This window comes from Anomaloglossus baeobatrachus, chromosome 1 (assembly GCF_048569485.1).
Source record: "Anomaloglossus baeobatrachus isolate aAnoBae1 chromosome 1, aAnoBae1.hap1, whole genome shotgun sequence".
Classification (NCBI taxonomy): domain Eukaryota; kingdom Metazoa; phylum Chordata; class Amphibia; order Anura; family Aromobatidae; genus Anomaloglossus; species Anomaloglossus baeobatrachus.
The window spans coordinates 291,848,488-291,871,302 of record NC_134353.1 but is presented as its reverse complement, the minus strand read 5'-3'; the positions used below and the strand labels follow the sequence as shown (position 1 = coordinate 291,871,302).

Below are 22,815 nucleotides of genomic sequence, written 5' to 3'. Positions count from 1 at the left end.
GGAACAATATTGTCAGCGATGTGTCCGCATGCTGTTCCAATTCCATTTGAGCACGTTTTTCATCTATTTCTGCAATTTTACTGCCTCACAGACCTCCTGGAAGTGTCTGCCATAAAAATGCTCAAGTTTCCCATTGACTTTCATTATACTAGTTACTTGAGATGAGCACCTGGACATTCTGATTAGTTCTATTCAAATACTGAACACCCGAACATTTTAGTGCTCGATCATCACTAGTCACTGTCTGAGGTCTCCAAAAACACACACATTGCTGCTATCAACACTGTCCAGAAGATGTCACTCTAAGGTCTAAGAATGGACTAGAGATTCAAGGGTCATTTACATGTACATGAGCGCAATGATCATAGGCCTGAAGCCAGTTATTTATTCCAAGCACCTGTGTGCCCTCTAACAAAATAAATGAGCACTTATGAAAAGTCTTAATGAGAGGCTTGAAGCTATGATTTCCCTCAAGGGACATAGTGACAGCTATGCATTCCATGCACAGAGAACAGTGAATACATAAGCAAAACAGCACAGGGTTATGTGTGCATGTATCTTCAACTATACAACAATGTCCGACAAGTTGAGCCTGTTAATTAATGTTCAGCATTCCAGGTATCAAGTCTTCTACTGTCTATTTATGACTCATGCCAGCATCTCTTCGATGTTCCTGTCCATTTGGCATAATTCAGTTATCAAATTACTGTGTATGTCCAGTTCTTGATTTTAAAGACATTTTCCAGTAATAAAATAAACCTATATTTGGAAAGAATGGACCTTAGCAGGCAATACCAAATAAGTTTTTTTTTGTTTTTTTTTATTTATTTATTTATTTTTTTTTTGGGGGGTGGGGGGTGGAGGTTGAGGTTTGGGTGGGGATTTGGGGGAAAAAAAAGGTTGATCTTGCAATTTTTATTGTAATGTTATCCTAGTTTTTAGCTCCCTAGTTGAGCTTGCAGTAGAACACATACTGGAGGGACGAGATGTCTCACCCAGGACATCTGGGTCTAGAAAAGTAGTGCAGGAATGCTGGATTTTAGTAAAAACTTTATTTCTATGACTGATTTTTTTTTTTTTTATTTTACATGGCAGGCAGCTAGGTAGCGGGACCTGCCACTCCCTCTTTCTACAGTATGGGCTTTGTGTAAACTGTCCCATTATTATTATAGCGCCATTTATTCCATGGCGCTTTACATGTGAAAGGGGTATACATAATAGGGACAAGTACAATAATCATAAACAATACAAGGCACAGACTGGTACAGGGGGATAGAGGTCCCTGTCCGCGAGGGCTCACAGTGTACAAGGGATGGGTGAGGATACAGTAGGTGAGGGTAGGGATGGTCATGTGGCGCTGTATCAGACAGAGGGTTACGGCAGGTTGTTGAGCTCATCAATGAGCTATATAATATGCAGTTAGTGTAGACAGAAATGTTATGGCCATGATCTCCCTAAATCACGGCAATTATACCTTGCTTTTGTCAAATGAATGATCATAGCTTAAACTTAATTCTAGGCTGGATTCACACATCTGTGAAACATAGACCGTTCTCATATTGGAAGATGTAGGTTAACCATCGGGCCTCCTGACCTAGGCTAACAGCTTTATATATGCCCGTGAAGCAGTTAGCTTATGTCGGGAGACTCTTGGGTGAGAAAGGTTCTTGTTTCACAGATGCGAATAAAGTGAAACTGAGTGTGCTATTGTATGATCTACTCCACAGGGAATAAAACCTGATATTTAATTAGTAACCAGACAGCCCAGATATTTATTTTGTAATGTGACTTGCTTTGTTGTCTATTAAGATAATAAAGAAAGTTTTGTTCAGTTTTGAGCCTAATCCACTATAATGGTTCTTTGTGTGCGCCAACCATCTTTCCCAGAAGATTGTGATCATATGAGATAACTTTCCTTAGGTTGTAACACCAATTTCAATATCCAAGACATCTAGGCAATTATCCCTGTGATCACACATACTAGTTCTAGTTAGATGTGTCTAGCTCACAAAAGATTTTCTAGACTGGATTGAATTGTATTCGCCTTTTAGTTGTGAGATGTATTAAGCCTTCCTGCACCCTGTATATAGTTTAGATAGCTGTCAGCTGAAAAATGGTAAGGTCAAACATTGATCCAACAGCTATTTTTCCCAACTCTCCCATTTGAGACACTCGCCGCTGGTGATAAGGTGGTGAGCAGGAGTGTTCCCTCTGGAACACAGGGGGGCCCTGGGCTTTTCCTTTAGAGGAATGGGCTTGACTAAGCACCCGTCTCAAGGCAGGCCCTAGGTGCCACTCTCAGGGCAGTGACCGGGACTGTGGCAGTTGACCCCCAGGGCAGGGGCAAACACATGTGAGGACTGGCAGAGTCTAATGGCCAGACAGTCTGTACTACAATCAGGTGTGACCAGTGTGGCTGGGGCAGACAGTATGGCCAAGCTGGACTGACAGTACAGCCAGGCTGGGAAGACAGAGTTTCTAGACATGGCACATACGATCACGGTCAGGATAGACAGGCAAAGTCTCTGGTGAAGGCAGGTATGACCTGGAACACTGTAGCAGTTGACGCAACAGGGACATACCAGTACCTGGGGTACAGCTGGGGCATGGTGACAAGGAAAGATAATAATGCACTGACATGGGGACATACAGTGGACAAGGGGACCTGAAAAAAGGCTAGCAAGGGAACAGACCACAGACTAACCATGTTGCTCAGGCACCTCCCCTAGTGGGAGAGTGCCTTAAGTAGCTAGTGCATCTCAGCGACAGGCTGAGTAGTACTTCCAGGAAATGGTGCTCTGGCCCTTTTAAAAGAAGGCACAGCTCGAGAGAAAGAGCCTGATTTGTGTACGTGTCTGGAGTTGTTTAGACAATCAATGCAAGGTCTTCAGAGAAAACCCAGAAACTAAGAACACAACATAATATTTTTTAAATGAACTTTATTGAACAAAATAACAGAAAGTGATAAAATGAAAAAAATAAATAAAAATAGAGCATGATACACACTTAGACCACCCCCTTATCAATCACTAGAAATCAATAAATAGCAACTTCATGTTGACCAACAATAATGTAAATATAACACAACTAATTTTTAACAGTTGCCATGTATTACATCATAAAATGAAACACTATTGCTGAACCATTTTATTACATGTAATCATGATGACTATAAACTCCCCCTGCTCATCTAGATCTACATCTGAAAGTGCCAGTGCATGAACACACAGTGCAAAACTGCCAGAGGGGGACACAGTCAGCTGTGCTACTAAAGGTACCATGCATAAACACAGTAATGTCTGTACCAGCAGCGGAAAGTGTGTGTGTGTGTATAATATATATATAGCAAAATTGCTCTGTACAAACTAGTAGCAAATATGTCAGCAATATCAATTTTATTGTTTTTACCTGAAACCAGCCAGAGTAAATATGTGTAAATCAGATTAAAGGCTACTTTACACACTGCGATATCGGGCGCAATATCGTCGTATGTGCGGCACGCCCTGTTCGTTAGTGCGATGTGTGTTCATCGCTGTGTGTCCATGTTTTAGTCGTGTGCTTACGGTCACATGTCACAATCTCTTTTATAGTCACCTTCCAAGCTATCTCGTTTCCCGATGTAATGAGGAACATTAGCATCGTTGTGTAGCGGTCTCACCGCATGGATTTCAAATTGTCATGGCGATATGGGCGTTGGTTCCCCACACAAAGTGCATCTTGATGTAGTAGAATTGTAAACTCGCTACACCCCTTCTTGCCTCGACTCATTTGTTTAATCAGCGCTATTGATTTTCATTGGATGTTGGTAGTATAAATGTGCGCAGATGCGTGTTCATTCTTGCAGCTTTTGTCTACCCATTAGCGTTTGTCCTCGCACAAGTGAATTTTGAAAACTGTCATCTGGACTTGCGAATCTTTGCTGCAAGGTATGTGTTATAGTATTTACTCAATATGTGTTTTTTTTTAGATTTTTTTTTTTTTATTTTTTTGTAAAATTTTTTAAATCAGTGTTTGTACTGATTTACCTCCAATTTAATGTTTTCCAGATGTGTACTAATAAGGAGGAATTCCTACGTGAATTCATAGAGGTGTACCAGACGCAAACACCCTTATGGAAAATAAAATCCCCCGAGTACAGCAATAGGCAACTTAAAAAGGATGCGTACCTTAAAATGATTGTAATATATGACAAATACCATCCTAATCAAAAAGGTACCGAGGATCTCGTGAAAAGAAAAATACAGGCAATACGCACAGTTTATAAGAAAGAACTGAACAAAATAGAGGAATCCAAACGTTCTGGTGCTGGCACTGGTGATGTCTACGTCCCAACGCTCTGGTATTTTGATTTATTGAATTTCACAAGGGACCAGGAGCTTCACAGGCCATCAACCAGTAGCCTCAATATTGGTGGTGATATTCCCCCAGATGCTAACAATGAAGTGATTATATCTGAGGTATAATTTTTATTATTGTCATAATTTGTCATAAACAATGTGTGTTGTTTTTAATTATGATGAAATGAATATTTGTATACTTTTCAATATATGCAAAAGTATTCAAATTTTGTTTTTAAAAAATATTTTTAAATGACAAGTTTATTTATTTATGTTATTTTTGTATTGCAGGAGCCAACAACAAGTCAACAATCCTCATCTGAACACCTAATGGAAACTCCTGCTAGCCAATTAACCAATGTTGATTTGGTTGAGGCAGGCCCATCCAATGTGTTATACACACAAAGTTGGCAAAGGAAAAAAAAAACCATCCCTGCAAACACTACTACAGCTGTAACCAAACTGATGGGAGTGGCACAAAACATCCTAGACCAGCACAACAGACCACCCCTTTCTGGTATTGCTATGTTCGTGGATGATGAAATGCGTGAACTTACCCCAGAAAAAAAATACATTGCCCAATGTTTAATCCAGGATGTCTTACGTTTGGCAAGAGCTAAAAAACTAAGAGTCATCCTATGTTGCCATTGGCGAGGTTTCTCATCCTGTTGATCCTGTTGATCCTGTTGATCCTGTTGATCCTGTTGATCCTGTTGATACTGTTGATCCTGTTGATGCCCCTGAAAATCCTCAAGCTGCAGCAGAGCCATCAATACAACCACTTCCAAAGGGTGGTGTGCGTGGCCGTAGGTCACGCATGAGTTTGGGTAACAAACGCAAAAAAAAGTAGTTTATAATGGTTTTTTTTTTTTTTCGAGTTTTTTTTTTTTTTTTATATTATTGTATGCTTTCTGTTGCATGATATTTAGTGCATATTTGTGACAAAAAACAAATTTGTAACTATACCAATTTCCCTAGAGAATAAACCTGGCATATGAAATAATGTGTTGTTTGAATCAATTACGCACATTTTTTTTAAAATTTTGTAAATTTTTTATTTTAAATTAGATTCATTTATGAACTTGTATAAATTTTTATTATTTTTTAAATATTTTTTAGTTTAACTATTCATTTTAAAACCTTTCTACATACATGTTAAACATAGAAAAATACAAAACAAACATCATTTATTTATGACGTTGATTAATATATTTATGGATTAGGGCATCATGCGCCGCAGAGGCTTCTTTTAGTCGGTTCGCAGACACATAAATATCATATAGTGTTATTATTTCTGAAAAGAATCAAAAACAAATGTCATTATTTGGTCAATATTTTAGCGTTTGGTTTTAAAAAAAATAAAAAAAAAAAAAAAAAATTTTTACATTGACCATTATGTTGTACAATCATGAAACTTACCATTACTTACAACTTGTTCTTCACGTTCATCTCCGGATGATGCGCTCATGTCCCAACCTGATCCTTTCCCACCTAATTTCAACATAAGTTAATTTTGTTAGAGTTTTATCCATGTAGCAAAATATTTACCACTGTACTAACTTTGCCAAACCACATCAGTACCATTGTCCTCCATATTCTCTTCAGACATTACATCAGCATCAGCATGTCCTGATGATGGTGAAATGACATCATAATCAAGGCTGTCTGCTTCCTCATTTAAAATGGGTAGGCTATTTTCACGGTTGGGATCCATGCTTGGAGCCAGCTGCTGTACCACACTTTCTTCATTATTGTTAGTGGGCTGGCTTGACTCATTATTCAATGAATTTACATCTGTTAACATTAAATAAAAACAAATTTCATTAAACCAAAAAAAACAAAATATGATGTGATTATTTGATATAAAAAATCACAGCAGACCTTAAATGATTTTAAAAACAACAACTGTAATGTTTTGATATTATAAATCAAAAAAATATATTATGTAAGGATGAAAAAATATCTTACCAGCTATCACTACCAGGTTACTTCGAATTTCTTCTATTCTCTCCTTATCCCTGTACTTTAAATCAGCCCATTTCTTCAGTACCTGCGTTGATGTGCGTCTGATATGAAATTTACGGTACAGGCCCCTGCATATTTTTTTAACAACACTTCTTTTATGTCCCATAGGACGTTGATATGTCTTTGCACATATATAGTCCAGTGCATCCATCCTTTTCACCAAGTATTGGACCTCCCCTTGGCCCCAGACCTTTGCACGTTTGTTGGTTGACATTTTCCCTTTCAGTTTCGCTTTAGATCAGCAGGTACACAGTGTGGCGTGTCACATGGTCCTTTAGACGTTTGGACGTCATGACGTTTCTTTATTTACATGTTAACAAACTGAACATTGTATTACGCCGTAATGTACATTAATAAGACTTATGTGCTCATTTTTGTATGCGCAAATGTGTTGTTTTTTTTAACACTTTGTTGTTTAATTTAGAAAAAAAATTTGTATGTGATTTATATTTTAGTAAAGGAAATGTGGCGTATATTTTTGAAATCATAATGGTTTATGTCATGTAAAAATCAAACATATTATTAAATTTAAATTATCATACGAGATAAATGATTGACAGAATGCTTGTAATGCTTAATTAGTTTTTTATTGTTTTTTGTTCCTTTTTTAATTAATGTTTTCCAGAAGAAATATTTGGTTTACAATCATACATTATTTTGTGATGATTACAAATGTTTTGACAATAAAAAAAAACCATATTCCCAATGTTGTATTAAGTAAAAATAAAAAATTTACTTTCATAACAGAATAAACATTTTTCCCTTCAAAATCATATTCTTTACACCCTTAAGGCAATTTCTTTTAAAATAATAACATTTTCAAAAATATTACTTACATTATTTTAACTCAAACATGCAATCTCATGTTTAATGATCACCTAAACTCATTAATTAATTAGAAACATGCTGCCATGACACAGCCCCTGGGCCATTAAAAAAATTGCAATAATTGGTTCTGTTTTCCATTGCATCCATCATACTACGTGTCAGGGGTGGCTGTGGCAAAAGATTATCCAGTGGGTTAACTTGCTGACGCCATGCCCCAAGCTCAACAACACCATTACTTTGATTTTCTACATCAACAAAGCCAGGTGGAACATATTCAAGGCCATCTCTTTTTCTGAGAAAATTATGCAAATAACAGCATGCAAGCACAACATTGTCAATGGATTCAAGTTTTAAGTTGATTGGCATGGAAAAGATACGAAATCTACTGCTTAAGATGCCAAAAGCATTCTCGACAACTCTTCTAGCTCTGCATAGACGATAATTAAAAATGCGTCTTTCTACATTCAAGCCTGTAAGTGGATATGGCCGTAACAAATGACGTTGTAATGGAAAGGCCTCGTCCGCCAAAAAAACAAAATTTAAATTTCCAATGGTATTTTGGTTTGTGGGTAATTGTAGTTGATTTTGTTTTAGCCGTAATGCAAACTCCGTATGTTCAAATACCCCACCATCCGAAACTCGCCCATTCATGCCGATATCAATGTACAGAAAATCATAAGTGGCGTTGACAACCGCCATAAGGATAATGCTGTGGTAGCCCTTGTAGTTGTAATAATATGAGCCAGAATTATGTGGCTGCATTATCCTTATGTGTTTGCCGTCAATTGCGCCACCACAATTAGGGAATTGCCATAATAGGTTGAATGTATTTGCAATTTTTTCCCAATCACTAGGACTATTTGGCAAATGCATGTAGTCATGTAAAGCATGTGCTATTGCCAAACATGTCTCTGGAATTAATGAGCTAAGTAGAGAGCGTGACACTGCTGATGAATACTGTAGGTCAGTCAAACTGCGTCCTGTAGCCAAGAATCGAAGAGTCACCCCCAAACGCTCGTCTACAGGTACTGCCTGACGCATTACGGTATTATTGCGCATGATATAAGGGCGGACTTTCTCTAAAAGGTATGAGAACGAGCTTTCAGACATGCGTAAGTAGTTTCGAAAGTCATGTGGGTTATGCTCTTGTAGGTCTCTTACAAGGTGCATGTGTGTATAGCGTTGTCTCTCTAGTAGCCATTTGCGTGCCCAAATTCGTCTTTTTCTAGTTCTGCATCGCATGTCATGATCCTCGGCAAGTGCAAGGGCTCCTCCGGCTACAAGCATGGCAGCTATGACGGCATTTTCAGGCTCACTACGCATATTTAGCCTGTATAACAGAGAATAATATAGTAATTTTTTAGGTTTTTTTTTTTTTTTTTTTTTTTTAAAATAATAAACCATTTTTTTGGTTCTCACAATAAAAACCTTTAACAGATATGAATCTTATTCTTATTGGTCACAGTAATGTTTGACGGCTTTTAAACTTTAAAGTTTGGATGCGTGCAATCTTGATTAACATACAATAATGGTTAATATAATAGATATAACTGTAATGTATTAAAGAAACACAAATACAGTCATAATATAGGCTATTTACTAAATTAGGATAAACCCAAATTAAAAATACTAACATATTTAAATGTTATAATACAAAGGAAGACATAAACCAAAACAAAAGAGGAAAAAAATACAACAAATATTGAAAAAAAAAAAAAAAAAAGGAAAAAAAACCAAACAAACTCACATGCGAAGTTTATCTCACGGACGAATGACGCCAAACTATACGCCGGACACGGAGGCAGCAGGACACGTCCAAAACCTACGAAATGAACCTAGGAAATGAACCCACCAAATGGATAAACGCTAAAAGGATGTTAGCGTATTACATATATTATGGTCCAATCATGGAGCAGATGCGTTAGCAAATAGGAAACAAGTAGGCGTATTGAACATTTAAACCACCATACACGCCCGTATCGATGATGACGCAAGAGGCAACAATTTTTTAAGTCGCTTTAGTAGTGTCACACGTAACGAAAAGTATGTTGAAAGGAACGAGCAACGATAGTTACAAAGAAATAACAACGATTTTTGGGAATTAGGACCCGTGTAGCCGATTAGCGATAAATCACGCTTTTGCGACGATTTTACATCGCTGAACGCTGTTACACAAAGCTATATCGCTAACGATTGCGGAAGTGCGTCACCAAAACCGTGACCCCAACGACAAAGCTCGGGCGATATCGCAGTGTGTAAAGCCCGCTTTAGGCTATGTGCGCACGTTGTGTACAGTCACTGCAGAAATTTCTGCAGCGATCTGAAGAGCACATGTGCGCTTTAAATCGCTATAGAAATGTCCGTAGTGAAAAAAAAAAAAAGCCGATTCCATGCGCTCTGCCTGCAGCTCCTGCCATAGACAGAGCAGGAGCTGCCGGCAAAGCGCACGGAAGAAGTGACATGTCACTTCTTAGAACGCAGCGCTTCGGCAGGAGCCGAAGCGCTGCGCTCTAAAACGCCACGTGCGCACGGCCCCTGCACAATCTCCATAGACTGTGCAGGGGACGCAGGACGCATGCAGTTACGCTGCGCTACAAAGCGCAGCGTAACTGCATGTATTTACGCAACGTGCGCACATAGCCTTAGACAATTAAATAACAACACTACACATATGGGACACGCTATATATGATGTAGAAACAAAATTAAACTGAAGATCTATATCTATGCAGAGGAGAATCGATGACCGTGAAAGGTTTACATTACCAATTTCAGTCCAGACCACCTAGGTCTAGGGACAATGCCCCCTTATCTATTTTATGAGTTTTATCATTTTCTGTTATTTTCTTCAATAAAATTCATTTTAATATATTATGTTGTATTCTGGGTTTTCTCTGGAGACCTTGCATTGATACTTTAAGAGAAGGACAGCCCTAGGCGCGCACTCCTGGAGGACCTTTGCGGCGTGCACAGGACACGGAAGGAGGAAGCCGGAGAGGCCCATATGGAGGACAACGGGGGGAAGCCAGGCAGGGCAATACAGGCCGACGGTGGTGAGTCAGCGTCCCTGCTGGGAGGAGGATGGAGTAGTGTAGGGATGGTACCACTACACCATTCTCAGGTGTGCTCAGGTGGCCAAGCGTTCTTCTGTTCTCTATGAGAGAGCCGCTAGAAATCTCTCATGATGGCCAATCTGTTAAGGCCCCTTTACACACTGCACCATCGCTAGCGATATCGCTGTAACATCACCGGTTTTGTGACGTAATAGCGACCTCCCCAGCAACATTGCAGTGTTTGAAACGCATCAGCGACCTGGCCCCCGCTATGAGGTCGCTGATCGCTACAAATCTTTCAGGACCATTTTTTGGTCCTTTGTTTCCCGCTGCGCAGCATGCATCGGTGTGTTTGACACTGTTACAACGACTTCGTTAGCGACTTCCCTTTCAAATAGCTGATTTGAAACGTCCCCAACAACCAGCTAGGTTGTTCTGCAGGTCCGTATCACTGCTGCGTCGTTGGCCAGATCTGCCTGTTTGACAGCTCACCAGAGACTTTCCAGCGATCCCGGCCAGGTTGGGATCGCTAGTGGGATCGCTAGAAAGTCTGTGTGTAGAAAACAAAATAATCAGAAGTCCGAAATCAGAGATGCCGGATCCTTCTGTCCCTCACAATCATATGTAACGGGATTATCAAGAAGTTTCCACACATATGAGACTAATGCCTATAGCAGGAGTCATACCAGGTTTTGGAAAAAGGAAACTTTAGCTCAGATGTGGTAAGAATGCTAGTCTGTTTATGTGGGCTTTAAATTTTGAGGCTCAAAGCCTTATGCGGGAGTCACACGAGACGATCTATCGTGCGATATGTCGTTGGGGTCACGATTTTCGTGACGCACATCCGGCATAGTTTGCGACGTCGTCCCGTGTGACCCCTACGAGCGTCTGTAAACGATCGCAAAACGGTTATGAATCGCAAATCATTTACACGTCATACATTTTTAAAAAATCGTTTATTCTACTTTTGCACTGATTGTTCATCGTACCCGGGGTAGCACACATCGCTCCGTGTGACACCCTGGGAACGATGAACACCGCTTACCTACATCCCGGCGGCAATGTGGAAGGAAGGAGGTCGGCGGGATGTTTACGTCCCGCTCATCTCCGCCCCTCTGCTTCTAAAGGCCGGCCGCTGTGTGACGTCGCTGTGACACGTCGCTGTGACACCGAATGTCCCTCCCCCTTCAGGAAGTGGATGTTCGCCGCCCACAGCGAGGTTGTCCGGGAGGTAAGTACGTGTGACGGGGGTTTAACGACTTTGTGCACCACGGGCAACTAATTGCCCGTGACGCATGTAATCGCACGATAGATCGTACCGTGTGACGCTCGCATTAGGGACTCTGTGTGCATGGAAGTACAAGAAGTACTATTCAAACCAAGTACTGGCACTCTGTGCACTCTTGGCGTGGCAGTCATTTAAGTGCACCTGCCCACCTGCTTGTTTTCACTCTGGGGCGGCATGGTGGCTCAGTGGTTAGCACTGCAGCCTTGCAACGCTGGGGTCCTGGGTTCAATTCCCACCAAGGACAACATCTGCAAGGAGCTTGTATGTTGTCCTCGTGTTTGCGTGGGTTTCCTCCGGGTTCTTTGGTTTCCTCCCACACTCCAAAAACATACTGATAGGGAATTTAGATTGCCACCACTGTCCCCATTGGGGCTCACAATGTGTGTAAAACGTTGTGGAATTAACAGTGCTATATAAATGAATAAATAGAGGTAAAACCAGCAGGTGAGAAGGTGTATTTGAATGTTTGGCCACACCGAGGACCTGTGCTTGGTTTGAACAATCATTCTGCGCTGGCAGTCCCTTTTAACAGGTCTAGATAAAAAAAAAGGTTTTACTGAATAAATATATGAAAAATGTTTACAAAAAGTTGAATTTAAAAAAAAAAAAAAAAAGTATCGTCCATTTCCCATTTTGCATGGAGTGGCGATCAAGCATGTTCTATGGGACTGACTTAAACACCTCAACCTTGTAGAATTTAAAGCTGTTGAAAGACTGCTTCAAATCGATGATAGGCTAAACCCTTTTGAATATCTGAATATTCATTTTCTTTTGTTTTTGTTTTTTTTTTTTGTTTTCAAGGGGACAAAGTAATTCCACTATGTATTCCTCAGTGTGGAAAGTGCAGTTCTTGTCTGAGTCTAAACACCAACTGCTGTCTAAAAACACAGTAAGTATTTTTTTTCTTTCTAAGATTCAATTAATTGGCCATCAATTTTTTTTTTCTGCCCATCATTTCACAAACTGCAGCCAGCTTTGTGGTCAATACTTTTGCAGAAAAAAGATGTCCAGCTCTTCAGGCAAAGAATCACGTCTTTATTTCATCATGCAGACACAGAGAATGACATGACCAGCACTACGCGTTTCAGGTGAAAACACTCACCCTTAATCATGTTCATGATTAAGAATGAGTGTTTTCACCTGAAACGCGTAGTACTGGTCATGTCATTCTCTGTGTCTGCATGATGAAATAAAGACGTGATTCTTTGCCTGAAGAGCTGGACATCTTCTTTTTTCTGCACTTCATTGGGCTGTGGCAGTGCCTGTCCGTGCTCCAGGACGGAATCGGGATTGAGCTTTTATACGGTGAGCTGATTCATACAAATTGGTCAATACTTTTGTTTGACTTATTGTAGAATATTTGCAATCGGCATGTGAGCCCGGAGAAGACCTACTCTTGGGATCTGAACAGAATTGTGTCTGCTTTTTACTGCAACTACTAACATACTGCAGCAAACCTTATTTCCCTAGCTAGCCCTAAGATCAGTGGTACTGATGATGTGACTCAATTTCTACCACCAACCCTTCTGCAATCCAGAGGTCATCTTTGGCTTCACATTAGGGGGCCTTTCCACTTGTGTACCGCTTCCGATGTAGGAGCATCGGAAGCGATCTGCTAATGACCCTCTGCTGCGGTGTCAGCCGAGGGTCATGCAACTGTGATGCAATCTTGCGATCCTCCGTTGTCTGTCATAGCGTGCACCGCACTGCAGTTGCATAACATGCGAGTGCAGTGCGATTTTACACACACGTGAGCCGAGACTTGGTGCAAAACGCAGTATGCTGCGATTGTATCGAGAGCCTGATTCGTGTGGAGAAAAAACGGGACAGAAGAAACAGTCTCATTGTTTAACACTGGTGCGAGTGTAATCAGATTTTTTATCGGATCACACTCACACCAGGAAATCGCAGATGGAAAAGCGCCCTTAGTAGTTAGTTACTACGTACTGACAGAAGTTTGAAGTAGTCATCGTATACTATGACCTATTTATCTAATAAGATATCAGCAGATTAAGATTATTTGTAGGCTGTTATGCTATGACAGATAACTTCTTCATTTAGAAATCTACTAATAATATATGGGAGGTTGTCATGAGCTGCTATTCACCATTCCGTAAGGAAATTTAGTGCCACATGCTGCCGTTAAATGGATCGGCAGTACTACGTTGGTGGACCAAGACACCAATGCCGGCGTCACACGGTACGATCTATCGTGCGATCGTACCTGCCCCCGTCGTTTGTGCGTCACGGGCAATTAGTTGCCCATGGCGCACAAAGTCGTTAACCCCCGTCACACGTGCTTACCTCCTGGACAACCTCGCTGTTAGCGGCAAACATCCTCTTCCTGAAGGGGGAGGGACGTTCGACGTCACAGCGACACCACACAGCGGCCGGCCAATAGAAGTGGAGGGGCGGAGATGAGCGGGACGTAAACATCCCGCCTACCTCCTTCCTTCCGCATTGCCGGCGGGACGCAGGTAAGCTGCAGTTCATCATTCCCGGGGTGTCACACGGAGCGATGTGTGCTGCCACGGGAACGATGAACAACCGGAGCACAGAAGGAGGACCGACAATTTGAAAATAAACGACGTGTCAACGAGCAACGATAAGGTGAGTATTTTTGCTCGTTCACAGTCATTCGGAGGTGTCACACGGTACAATATGTCATATGATGCTGGATGTGCGTCACTAACGACGTGACCCCGACGACATATCGCCCGATATATCGTACCATGTGATACCGGCATAAGCCGATCTACATTCTGACTTAGAGAGGGTTTTAAGCAGTGGCGTGACTAGAGTTTGATGGGCCCTGGTGCAAAATTTGGACCGGGGCCCCCCCTCCACGTACACCGACACTTATTGTACAGGATAATGACACTGACACTTGGCTCTTCCCCTCAGCACCCAGCTTTCCCATGTTCTGATATCCATCTTGTCCTCGGCACCCAGCTTTGCCATGCTCTGCTATACATCATTCCCTCAGCACCCAGCTTTCCCATATCAGAGCATGGGAAAGCTGGATGCTGAGAGATGTACAGCAGAGCATGGGAAAGCTGGATGCTGAGTTAAAGAGCCTGTTTACCTCAGCACAAAACATTCCCATTCCATGCTTGTATCTTTGTCCCCCCTCGTATATAGTTCTCCAAATACTATAATGGCCCCCATATAGCCTTCCATATAGTATAAAGGGTCCCACATAACCCTTCATATATTAGAATGCACCTCCATAGTCCTCCATGTATTATAATGCATTGCCCATAGCCTTCCATGTATTATAATTCACCCCATAGTTCTCCGTATATTATACAGCACCACAGTCCTCCATGTTTTATAACGCACCCCCATAATCCTATATGCATTACAATGCAGCCCCATAAACCTTATATTGTATTATGCAGCCCCATACTCCTCCATGTATAATGCACCCATATAATCCATGTATAAGGTGTCCTTCATGTTTATTATGCAGCCCCATAGACCTCCATGTATCATGCATCCCCATAGGCCTCCATGTATCATGCAGCGAGCCCCCCCCCCCCCAAGGCCTCCATGTATCATGCAGCCAGCCCCCCCCCAGGGCCTCCATGTGTCATGCAGCCAGCCCCCCCTAGGGCCTCCATGTGTCATGCAGCCAGCCCCCCCCAGGGCCTCCATGTGTCATGCAGCAATATCCCCCAGGGCCTCTATGTGTCATACAGCAATTCCCCCAGTGTCTCCATGTGTCATGCAGCCAGCCCCTTCCCAGGCCTCTGAGTCATGCAGCCAGCCCCCCCCCCACCAAGGCCTCCATGTGTCATGCAGCCAGGCCCCCCCAAGGACTCCATGTGTCATGCAGCCAGCCCCTCCCCCCCAGGGCCTCCATGTGTCATGCAGCCAGCCCCTCCCCCCCAGGGCCTCCATGTGTCATGCAGCCAGCCCCCCCCAGGGCCTCCATGTGTCATGCAGCCAGCCCCCCCCCCAGGGCCTCCATGTGTCATGCAGCCAGCCCCCCTCCCCCCAGGGCCTCCATGTGTCATGCAGCCAGCCCCCCCCCCCCCAGGGCCTCCATGTGTCATGCAGCCAGCTTCCCCCAGGGCCTCCATGTGTCATGCAATCAGCCCCTCCAGGCCTCCATGTGTCATGCAGCCAGGCCCCCCCAAGGACTCCATGTATCCTGCAGCCAGGGCCCCCCAAGGACTCCATGTGTCCTGCAGCAAGCCCCCCCAAGGACTCCATGTGTCATGCAGCCAGGCCCCCCCAAGGACTCCATGTATCCTGCAGCCAGGGCCCCCCAAGGACTCCATGTGTCCTGCAGCAAGCCCCCCCAAGGACTCCATGTGTCCTTCAGCCAGCCTCCCCGTGTACTCACAGATTTATAAATAAAAAATAAAACAACAAGTACTCACCTCTCTTCTCCTTCCACCACAGCTCTGTCTTCACCTCTACTTGTTTCACCGCTGCTCGTCCTCACTTCACAGAAAGGAGCTGGCTGCTGATCTGTTGGGCGGCCGCGGGCCCCTAACCTCCCGGGCCCGGTCGCAATCGCGACCGCTGCGACCGCGGTAGCTACGCTCCTGGTTTCAAGCCTTCATCTCAAAGACACCCATATGCCCTATAAGATTTATGATCCTGTAATAGCGTGACCAGTGCCCTACAGCACCCACTTCTCTACTGGGGATTGATGATATTACAATGTGTTGTATTTGTGTAAACTGTCTAGCATTAATGTATATTCCTCCTGTAATATGGCCGGCTGCCACCAGAGGTCATAGGTCCCACGTCCCTCAGAGAGAAGGGATGGACTGAGAGATGACAGGACAGCAGGAGCTAATCTGGGAACGCCGGTCCCCAGGATAGGAGGGGATGAAAGGCAGGAGTTGTGCAGGTCAGAGCAGATAGGGAGATGCTGTGAGAGTGTGAAGAACAAGAGAGCTCCAGGAGGGTCAGAAGAGCACAGTGGAGTGCATAGGGTGGACGTGACAGCAGCAGAACAAAGACAAGTAAGAAAGAGAAAGACGAGTGAACAGCAAAGATACCTCAACAGGCTCAGCTGCAGAGGAGTGTAAGTCCAGTGTGTCATGGATACATAAAGGAGAAATTGGGGCACTCCTACGTTAGGCTGGCACCTGCTAGTACATCAGGGAACGCAGTTGCAGTGGAAGCACAAGAGAGTCTGTCTGTCCAGCACACCAGGCCACACGATCCACTGCCATGTTGAAGGAGTGGGTCCAAAACGCAGGTTAAGTCACCCTATTACGGTCGTCCCTGCAGAGCCGAGCCCGATACAGAAGTTGATGTACTTGAAAGATGATAACAAATTTGCTGTAAAGAAATGGAAATTGTCTGCCTGCAAGTTGCTAAGTAAAGTTATGCAAGTATAACTGTGTCTGTCCCCTTCTGACCGAGCAGTGCTCAAGGCCCATAGAAGTGAACAGGACCCAGATGAACGGCAGCTGAAAGGTTTCACCTCCATCCACCTACCACCCACACCATTCTGCCCCTCGTGTCTGTACTGTTCCAGGGTGGGTTGGGGTTCACAGCCCTCGCCCACGACTGCCCCTCTCTGACACTTTACAATCCGAAAACACTTTTTCTTTTAACCCTTATATGATGCAAATATAATTTAGTTTGTTTTGCTATTTTATTTCTTTCCTTTTGTTTGGCTTTGTTTTTTGTTTTTGTCTTTTTGAGGGGAATAAGTTGTTCTTGTTAATAACTAAATACATTTGACCATATAATGTATTGAACAAAGAGAAAAATCCTAGTGTGGTGAAATGTTGGAAGAAAAAATATGCAATTTGTACTTGTTTTAATAATATTCATTGTGCAGTAGAAATTACCTATGACAATGATTCCTCAGGTCAGTATGCTTATGGCGATACCAAATTTATATACTGCATTATTGAAGGGAGTACAAAAAAGTGAGTAAAAATTGACACTTAAAAAATATAATTTTTGTGTCGCCATATTCTGAAACTTGTTATTTTTTACTTTCCGTTTCTGGAACTGTGTGAGGGCTTGTTTTGTGCACAGTGAGCTGACTGCAACATTTCTGGAGTACAAATGGCATTTTCTTTATTTTTTTTTTTTGTGGAAAGTGTGTCGACCAAAAAACTGAAATGTTTGCTTTTCTTCCTTGTCGAGTACCATATGAGTTAATTAATTTAATTTATAAGTTGGACTTTTAGAGATGCAGCAATATCAAATATGCTAGTAATTTAAAATTTTATTAATAACTAGAAGGTGGCCCGATTCTACGCATCGGGTATTCTAGAATTTACGTATTGTGTAGTTAATGTATGATTTTTGTTATATATATATATATATATATATAGATGTTGTTGTGTGTAGTTACCAAGTGTTTGTGTAGGGCGCTGTACATGTTCTGGGTGTTGTCTGGGTGTCGCGGGGGGTGAGAGCGGTGTTGTTTGTGTGTTGCGTTGTGTGTGTTGCGTTGTTTGTGGAGCGCTGTGTGTGTGTGTGTGTTTTGGTGGGAGGTATGTTTTGTGAAATGTGTGTGTTGTGCGGCATGTGCGTATATTTGTGTGTGCCGCGCTGTTTGTGTGTTGGGTGTCTGTGTAGGGCGGTGTTTGTGGTTCCCAGTGTGTGTGTGGTGTGTTGTGCAGTGCGTGTGTGGCGGTGTGTGTCTGTTTTGGGGGGAGGTGTGCACCCCCCATCGTGCTCCATCCCCCATGCTGCGCACCCCCATCGTGCGCACCCCCCATCGTGCTCCAATCCCCCATGCTGCGCACTCCCCATCGTGCTCCATCCTCCATGCTGCACACTCCCCATCCCCCATGCTGCTCACCCCCATCGTGCTCCATCCCCCATGCTGCTCCACCCCCCATCGTGCTCCATCCCCCATGCTGTGCACCCCCCATCGTGCTCCATCCCCCATGCTGCGCACTCCCCATCGTCCTCCATCCCCCATGCTGCGCACCCCCCCATTGTGCTCCATCCCCCATGCTGCGCACCCCTCATCGTGCTCCATCCCCCATGCTGCGCACTCCCCCATCGTGCTACATCCTCCATGCTGCGCATTCCCCATCATGCTACATCCTCCATGCTGCGCACCCCCCATCGTGCTACATCCCCCATGCTGCGCACCCCATCGCGCTCCCTCCCCCATGCTGCGCACTCCCCATCGTGCGCCATCCCCCATGCTATAATAGTTCTCCTATTATACTCAGAGAGGAGTATAATAGGAGGACTATAATAGGAGGAGTAGTCCTGGGGGGAGAGGAGTATAATGCCGGCTCCTTGCACATGTGTACCGGGAGCCGGTGAACGCTGGTAACTATGATACACATAGGGTAACTAAGGGACCTTAGTTACCCGATGTGTATAATGGTTACCAGCGTTCACCGGCTCCGTCACGATCCCAGCATCGCAAGGGTATGTGTGGCGCTGCTGGGATCGTGACGGAGCCGGTGTACACTGGTAACTATGATACACATAGGGTAACTAAGGGACCTTAGTTACCCGATGTGTATAATGGTTACCAGCGTTCACCGGCTCCGTCACGATCCCAGCAGCGCAAGGTTATGTCTGGCAATGCGTGCGGAGGGCCGGGGCGAGCGGCCAATCCGTGCGGGGGGGCGGGGCAATGCCGCTGGGGAGCCGGTGTACACTGGTAACTATGATACACATCGGGTAACTAAGGGACCTTAGTTACCCGATGTGTATAATGGTTACCAGCGTTCACCGGCTCCGTCACGATCCCAGCAGCGCAAGGTTATGTCTGGCGATGCGTGCGGGGGGGCGGGGCCAGGCCGAGGCGAGCGACCAATCCGTGGGGGGGCAGGCCGAGCCAGCGGCCAATCAGACGGTTGTCACCGTAAGGACACAATTTTGGAGCAAGACAAGACAGACAGACAGAATAAGGCAATTATATATATATATAGATTGTTAGGCTACACCCACCCAAGAGTATAACTCTGGCAAGTGCTATCTGATGTTTAATGTTACTATGTGACTATAGGGAAGTGCCAACCAACGCTTTTTTTTCCTCATGCCACTTCGGTATGACATAAAAAACACTGCATGCTGCATTTGGCAGAGTATATTGGATGGCACACACTCATTCAAAACTACGGGCACATGCAAAATCCAAGTGCACCTGACATACGTCAACACAGACAATGGAGAAGATGGAGAGATTAAGTTCTGTGTCTTCTCTCCACCTGTACAACAATTCTCATAAGTTTACGCTCACACGAGCGTGAAAAACGGACGAGTACAATGCGAGAAAATCTCTCATTGCACTCTGACCAATGTTAGTCAATGAGGTAGAGCAGTTGGTCAGTTTTTCTCACCTCCAGATTCTGGATGTGAGAAAAGCCGCAACATGCTGCGATTTTCTGTGAGAGCCGTATCACTCGCACCCATTCAAGTGAATGGGTGTGAGAGATACATCGGACTGCACTCGGATGTTATCCTAGTGCAGTGCGATATACGCACAGGCTGACAATGGTGGAGATGGGAGGATTAACCCCTCCCTCTCCTCCGCAGCGCCCGCCCTCAGCTTCACAGCTGTGACCCAATTGCAAGATCAGATGACAGTTGCATGACACCCGGCTCCCGCTCGCAGCAGAGCCTTAGGCGGGAGTCATTAGCATATCTCATTCGATGCTCTCACATTGGATGCCATACGTTTGTGTGAGTCCAGCCTAAGGGAGAGAATCGAAGCACATTATAATGGCACTCAGCTCACACTCAGATCTGGGTTTGAGCCAAGTGTCAATACCATAATCGTTTCGAGATACTATAGCGTGAGTGAACCCTAAAATAAGGAATAGAATGCTGACTAAAATTTTAACTTTTTTTAATCATATTTTATATTTAAGGGTATGACCGCACTTTGCGTTTTTACCTGCGTTTCAGCAGCGTTTTGAGCAGCAGTGTTTTCATGCCAAAAGGCATGCGTTTTGATTTTCCAGCAAAGTCTATGAAAAATGAAGATTTCCTGACCGCACTTTACGTTTCAAAACGCTGCGTTTAATTTGCATAATTTGTGGCAAAAACCATGCGTTCAAAGAATCAGCATGTCAGTTGTTTTTGCCATTTCTGCAGCATTTTGCTAACATTGAAGTCAATGAGCAGTATCAAAAAGCAACAAACCTCAAAATTCCAGCGTTTTACATGCTTTTTAGGTGCAGAAACACTGCATTTTTTTACTTCAAAAACGCATGCTTTTCAGACATTAAAATAATGGAATATGTCCCTTTACACACACACACAGTCCGACAATTAAATTAATTAAAATAATGATTTTATTGCTATTTTAGCAATAAATATTATAAAACCGCTATAATTTCATGAAATATTACTATTTTCTTTATTAAATCAAAAATTATATATGTTTTGCTTTTTTTTCTCTTTTTTTCATTCTGTTTGACTATTTAATCTTTTTTTAGCAGTGTCTTGATGTTCAAAACGCATCTGTCAAAACGCAAGGGAAAAAGCATGTAAAAAGAGCTTAAAACGCATCTAAAACGCGGTAAATATGCATGCGTTTTTAGCGCTAAATTTCTTAAAAAGGCAACTTTGGCTAAATCAAAATGCCAAAACGTGCGTTCTGAACTGCAAGTAGCACGACGTAAAGTGCGGTCATAGCCTAACACTTTTTTCAGTATATCTTTATATACCATACTTAAAGGGGTTATCCGGCTTATTTTGAGTTTTTTTCATTATTACCCTATTGGGCTACATTGGGGCAGGTAAGTAGATAGAGACCACTTACCTGCCCTGCTGTCAGCCCCTCTCCCCCGGCTCAGAGTGGTCATGTGACCGCTCCTGCCGCGATTTTGCTGCTTCCGGTCATTTCATGTCAACATGGGCAGGGCCATGTTGACATGCAAATCTGGAAACAGCATGTCGCCTCCCTGCTGGGCGGGTACAGTGCGATGAGCCCCGCCCCCCTTCCCTGCACCCTCCCACACATTCCCCCGCACCCTGTACTCTGCCCACAACCTCCCCCTGCACTTCTGTGGGACCCGTGACCTGGGGGCGGGGCCTGGTGGCGGCTGCCGTGGTATCAGCGCCAGCGCCGGGCCCCCTGCTCAGGATCGCACATTCAAATATACCGGCATCACAGATGCCGGTATATTTGAAAACGCTGATGAGAAGGAGCGCAGCGCTGCTTCTCATCACTGTCTCGCTGTCTGTGCTCTCTTCAGCACAGCGGTGACATCACTACTGTGCTGATATGGCCAGAGCACAGACAGCACGCGAACATGCAGGATCGGTGGGGACCGAGGACGGGTGACTATGTACTCCCTATGAGGGGGGGGGGTCGGTGCACAGCACGATGTGTGTGTGTGTGTGTGTGTGTGTGTGTATGCGGTGCACAGCCTGATGTGTGTGTGTGTGTATATGCGGTGCACAGCCTGATGTGTGTGTGTGTGTGTGTGTGTGTATGCGGTGCACAGCCTGATGTGTGTGTGTGTGTGTATGCAGTGCACAGCCTGATTTGTGTGTGTGTGTATGCGGTGCACAGCCTGGTGTGTGTGTATGCGGTGCACAGCCTGGTGTGTGTGTGTGTGTATGCGGTGCACAGCCTGGTGTGTGTGTGTGAATGCGGTGCACAGCCTGGTGTGTGTGTGTATGCGGTGCACAGCCTGGTGTGTGTGTGTGTGTGTGTGTGTGTATGCGGTGCACAGCCTGGTGTGTGTGTGTGTGTGTGTGTGTGTGTGTGTATGCGGTGCACAGCCTGGTGTGTGTGTATGCGGTGCACAGCCTGGTGTGTGTGTATGCGGTGCACAGCCTGGTGTGTGTGTGTATGCGGTGCACAGCCTGGTGTGTGTGTGTGTGTGTATGCGGTGCACAGCCTGGTGTGTGTGTATGCGGTGCACAGCCTGGTGTGTGTGTATGTGGTGCACAGCCTGGTGTGTGTGTGTGTATGCGGTGCACAGCCTGATGTGTGTGTATGCGATGCACAGCCTGGTGTGTGTGTGTGTGTGTGTGTGTGTGTGTGTGTGTATGCGGTGCACAGCCCGATGTGGGGCTGTTATTTGGAATGCTGTAGTGATGAGAGGTCAGTGCTGGGGCAGAATATACTGACAGGGAATGTGTGTGCAGGGGGTGGGCAGAGGGTGGGGCTGGACACTGGGGTGGGGCTGGACAGTGAGGCCGGGCGGTGCCAGCTCTGACTGGGAGGTTTTGCACAGGAAGTGGTCATGTTTGCTGGAGCTGAATGTAAACAATGAGCTGCAGAGAATAAAGGGATAATTCAAGAGGAACAAAAGTTAGAAAACAAAAAATAACAATGTAGGGGTGATTTATATGACAATACAGCACAGATT

At 44.2% G+C, this 22,815-nt stretch overlaps 1 protein-coding gene across 1 annotated transcript in view; it reads left to right on the top strand.

Moving 5' to 3' along the window:
- Positions 1–22,815, top strand: part of LOC142311983 (alcohol dehydrogenase 1-like) — a 145,915-nt gene that overhangs the window by 100,599 nt on the left and 22,501 nt on the right. Inside the window, exon 4 of the mRNA XM_075350861.1 lies at positions 12,332–12,419. Coding sequence (XP_075206976.1) covers positions 12,332–12,419 — 88 coding nt within the window. The remainder of the gene's footprint in view (positions 1–12,331; positions 12,420–22,815) is intronic.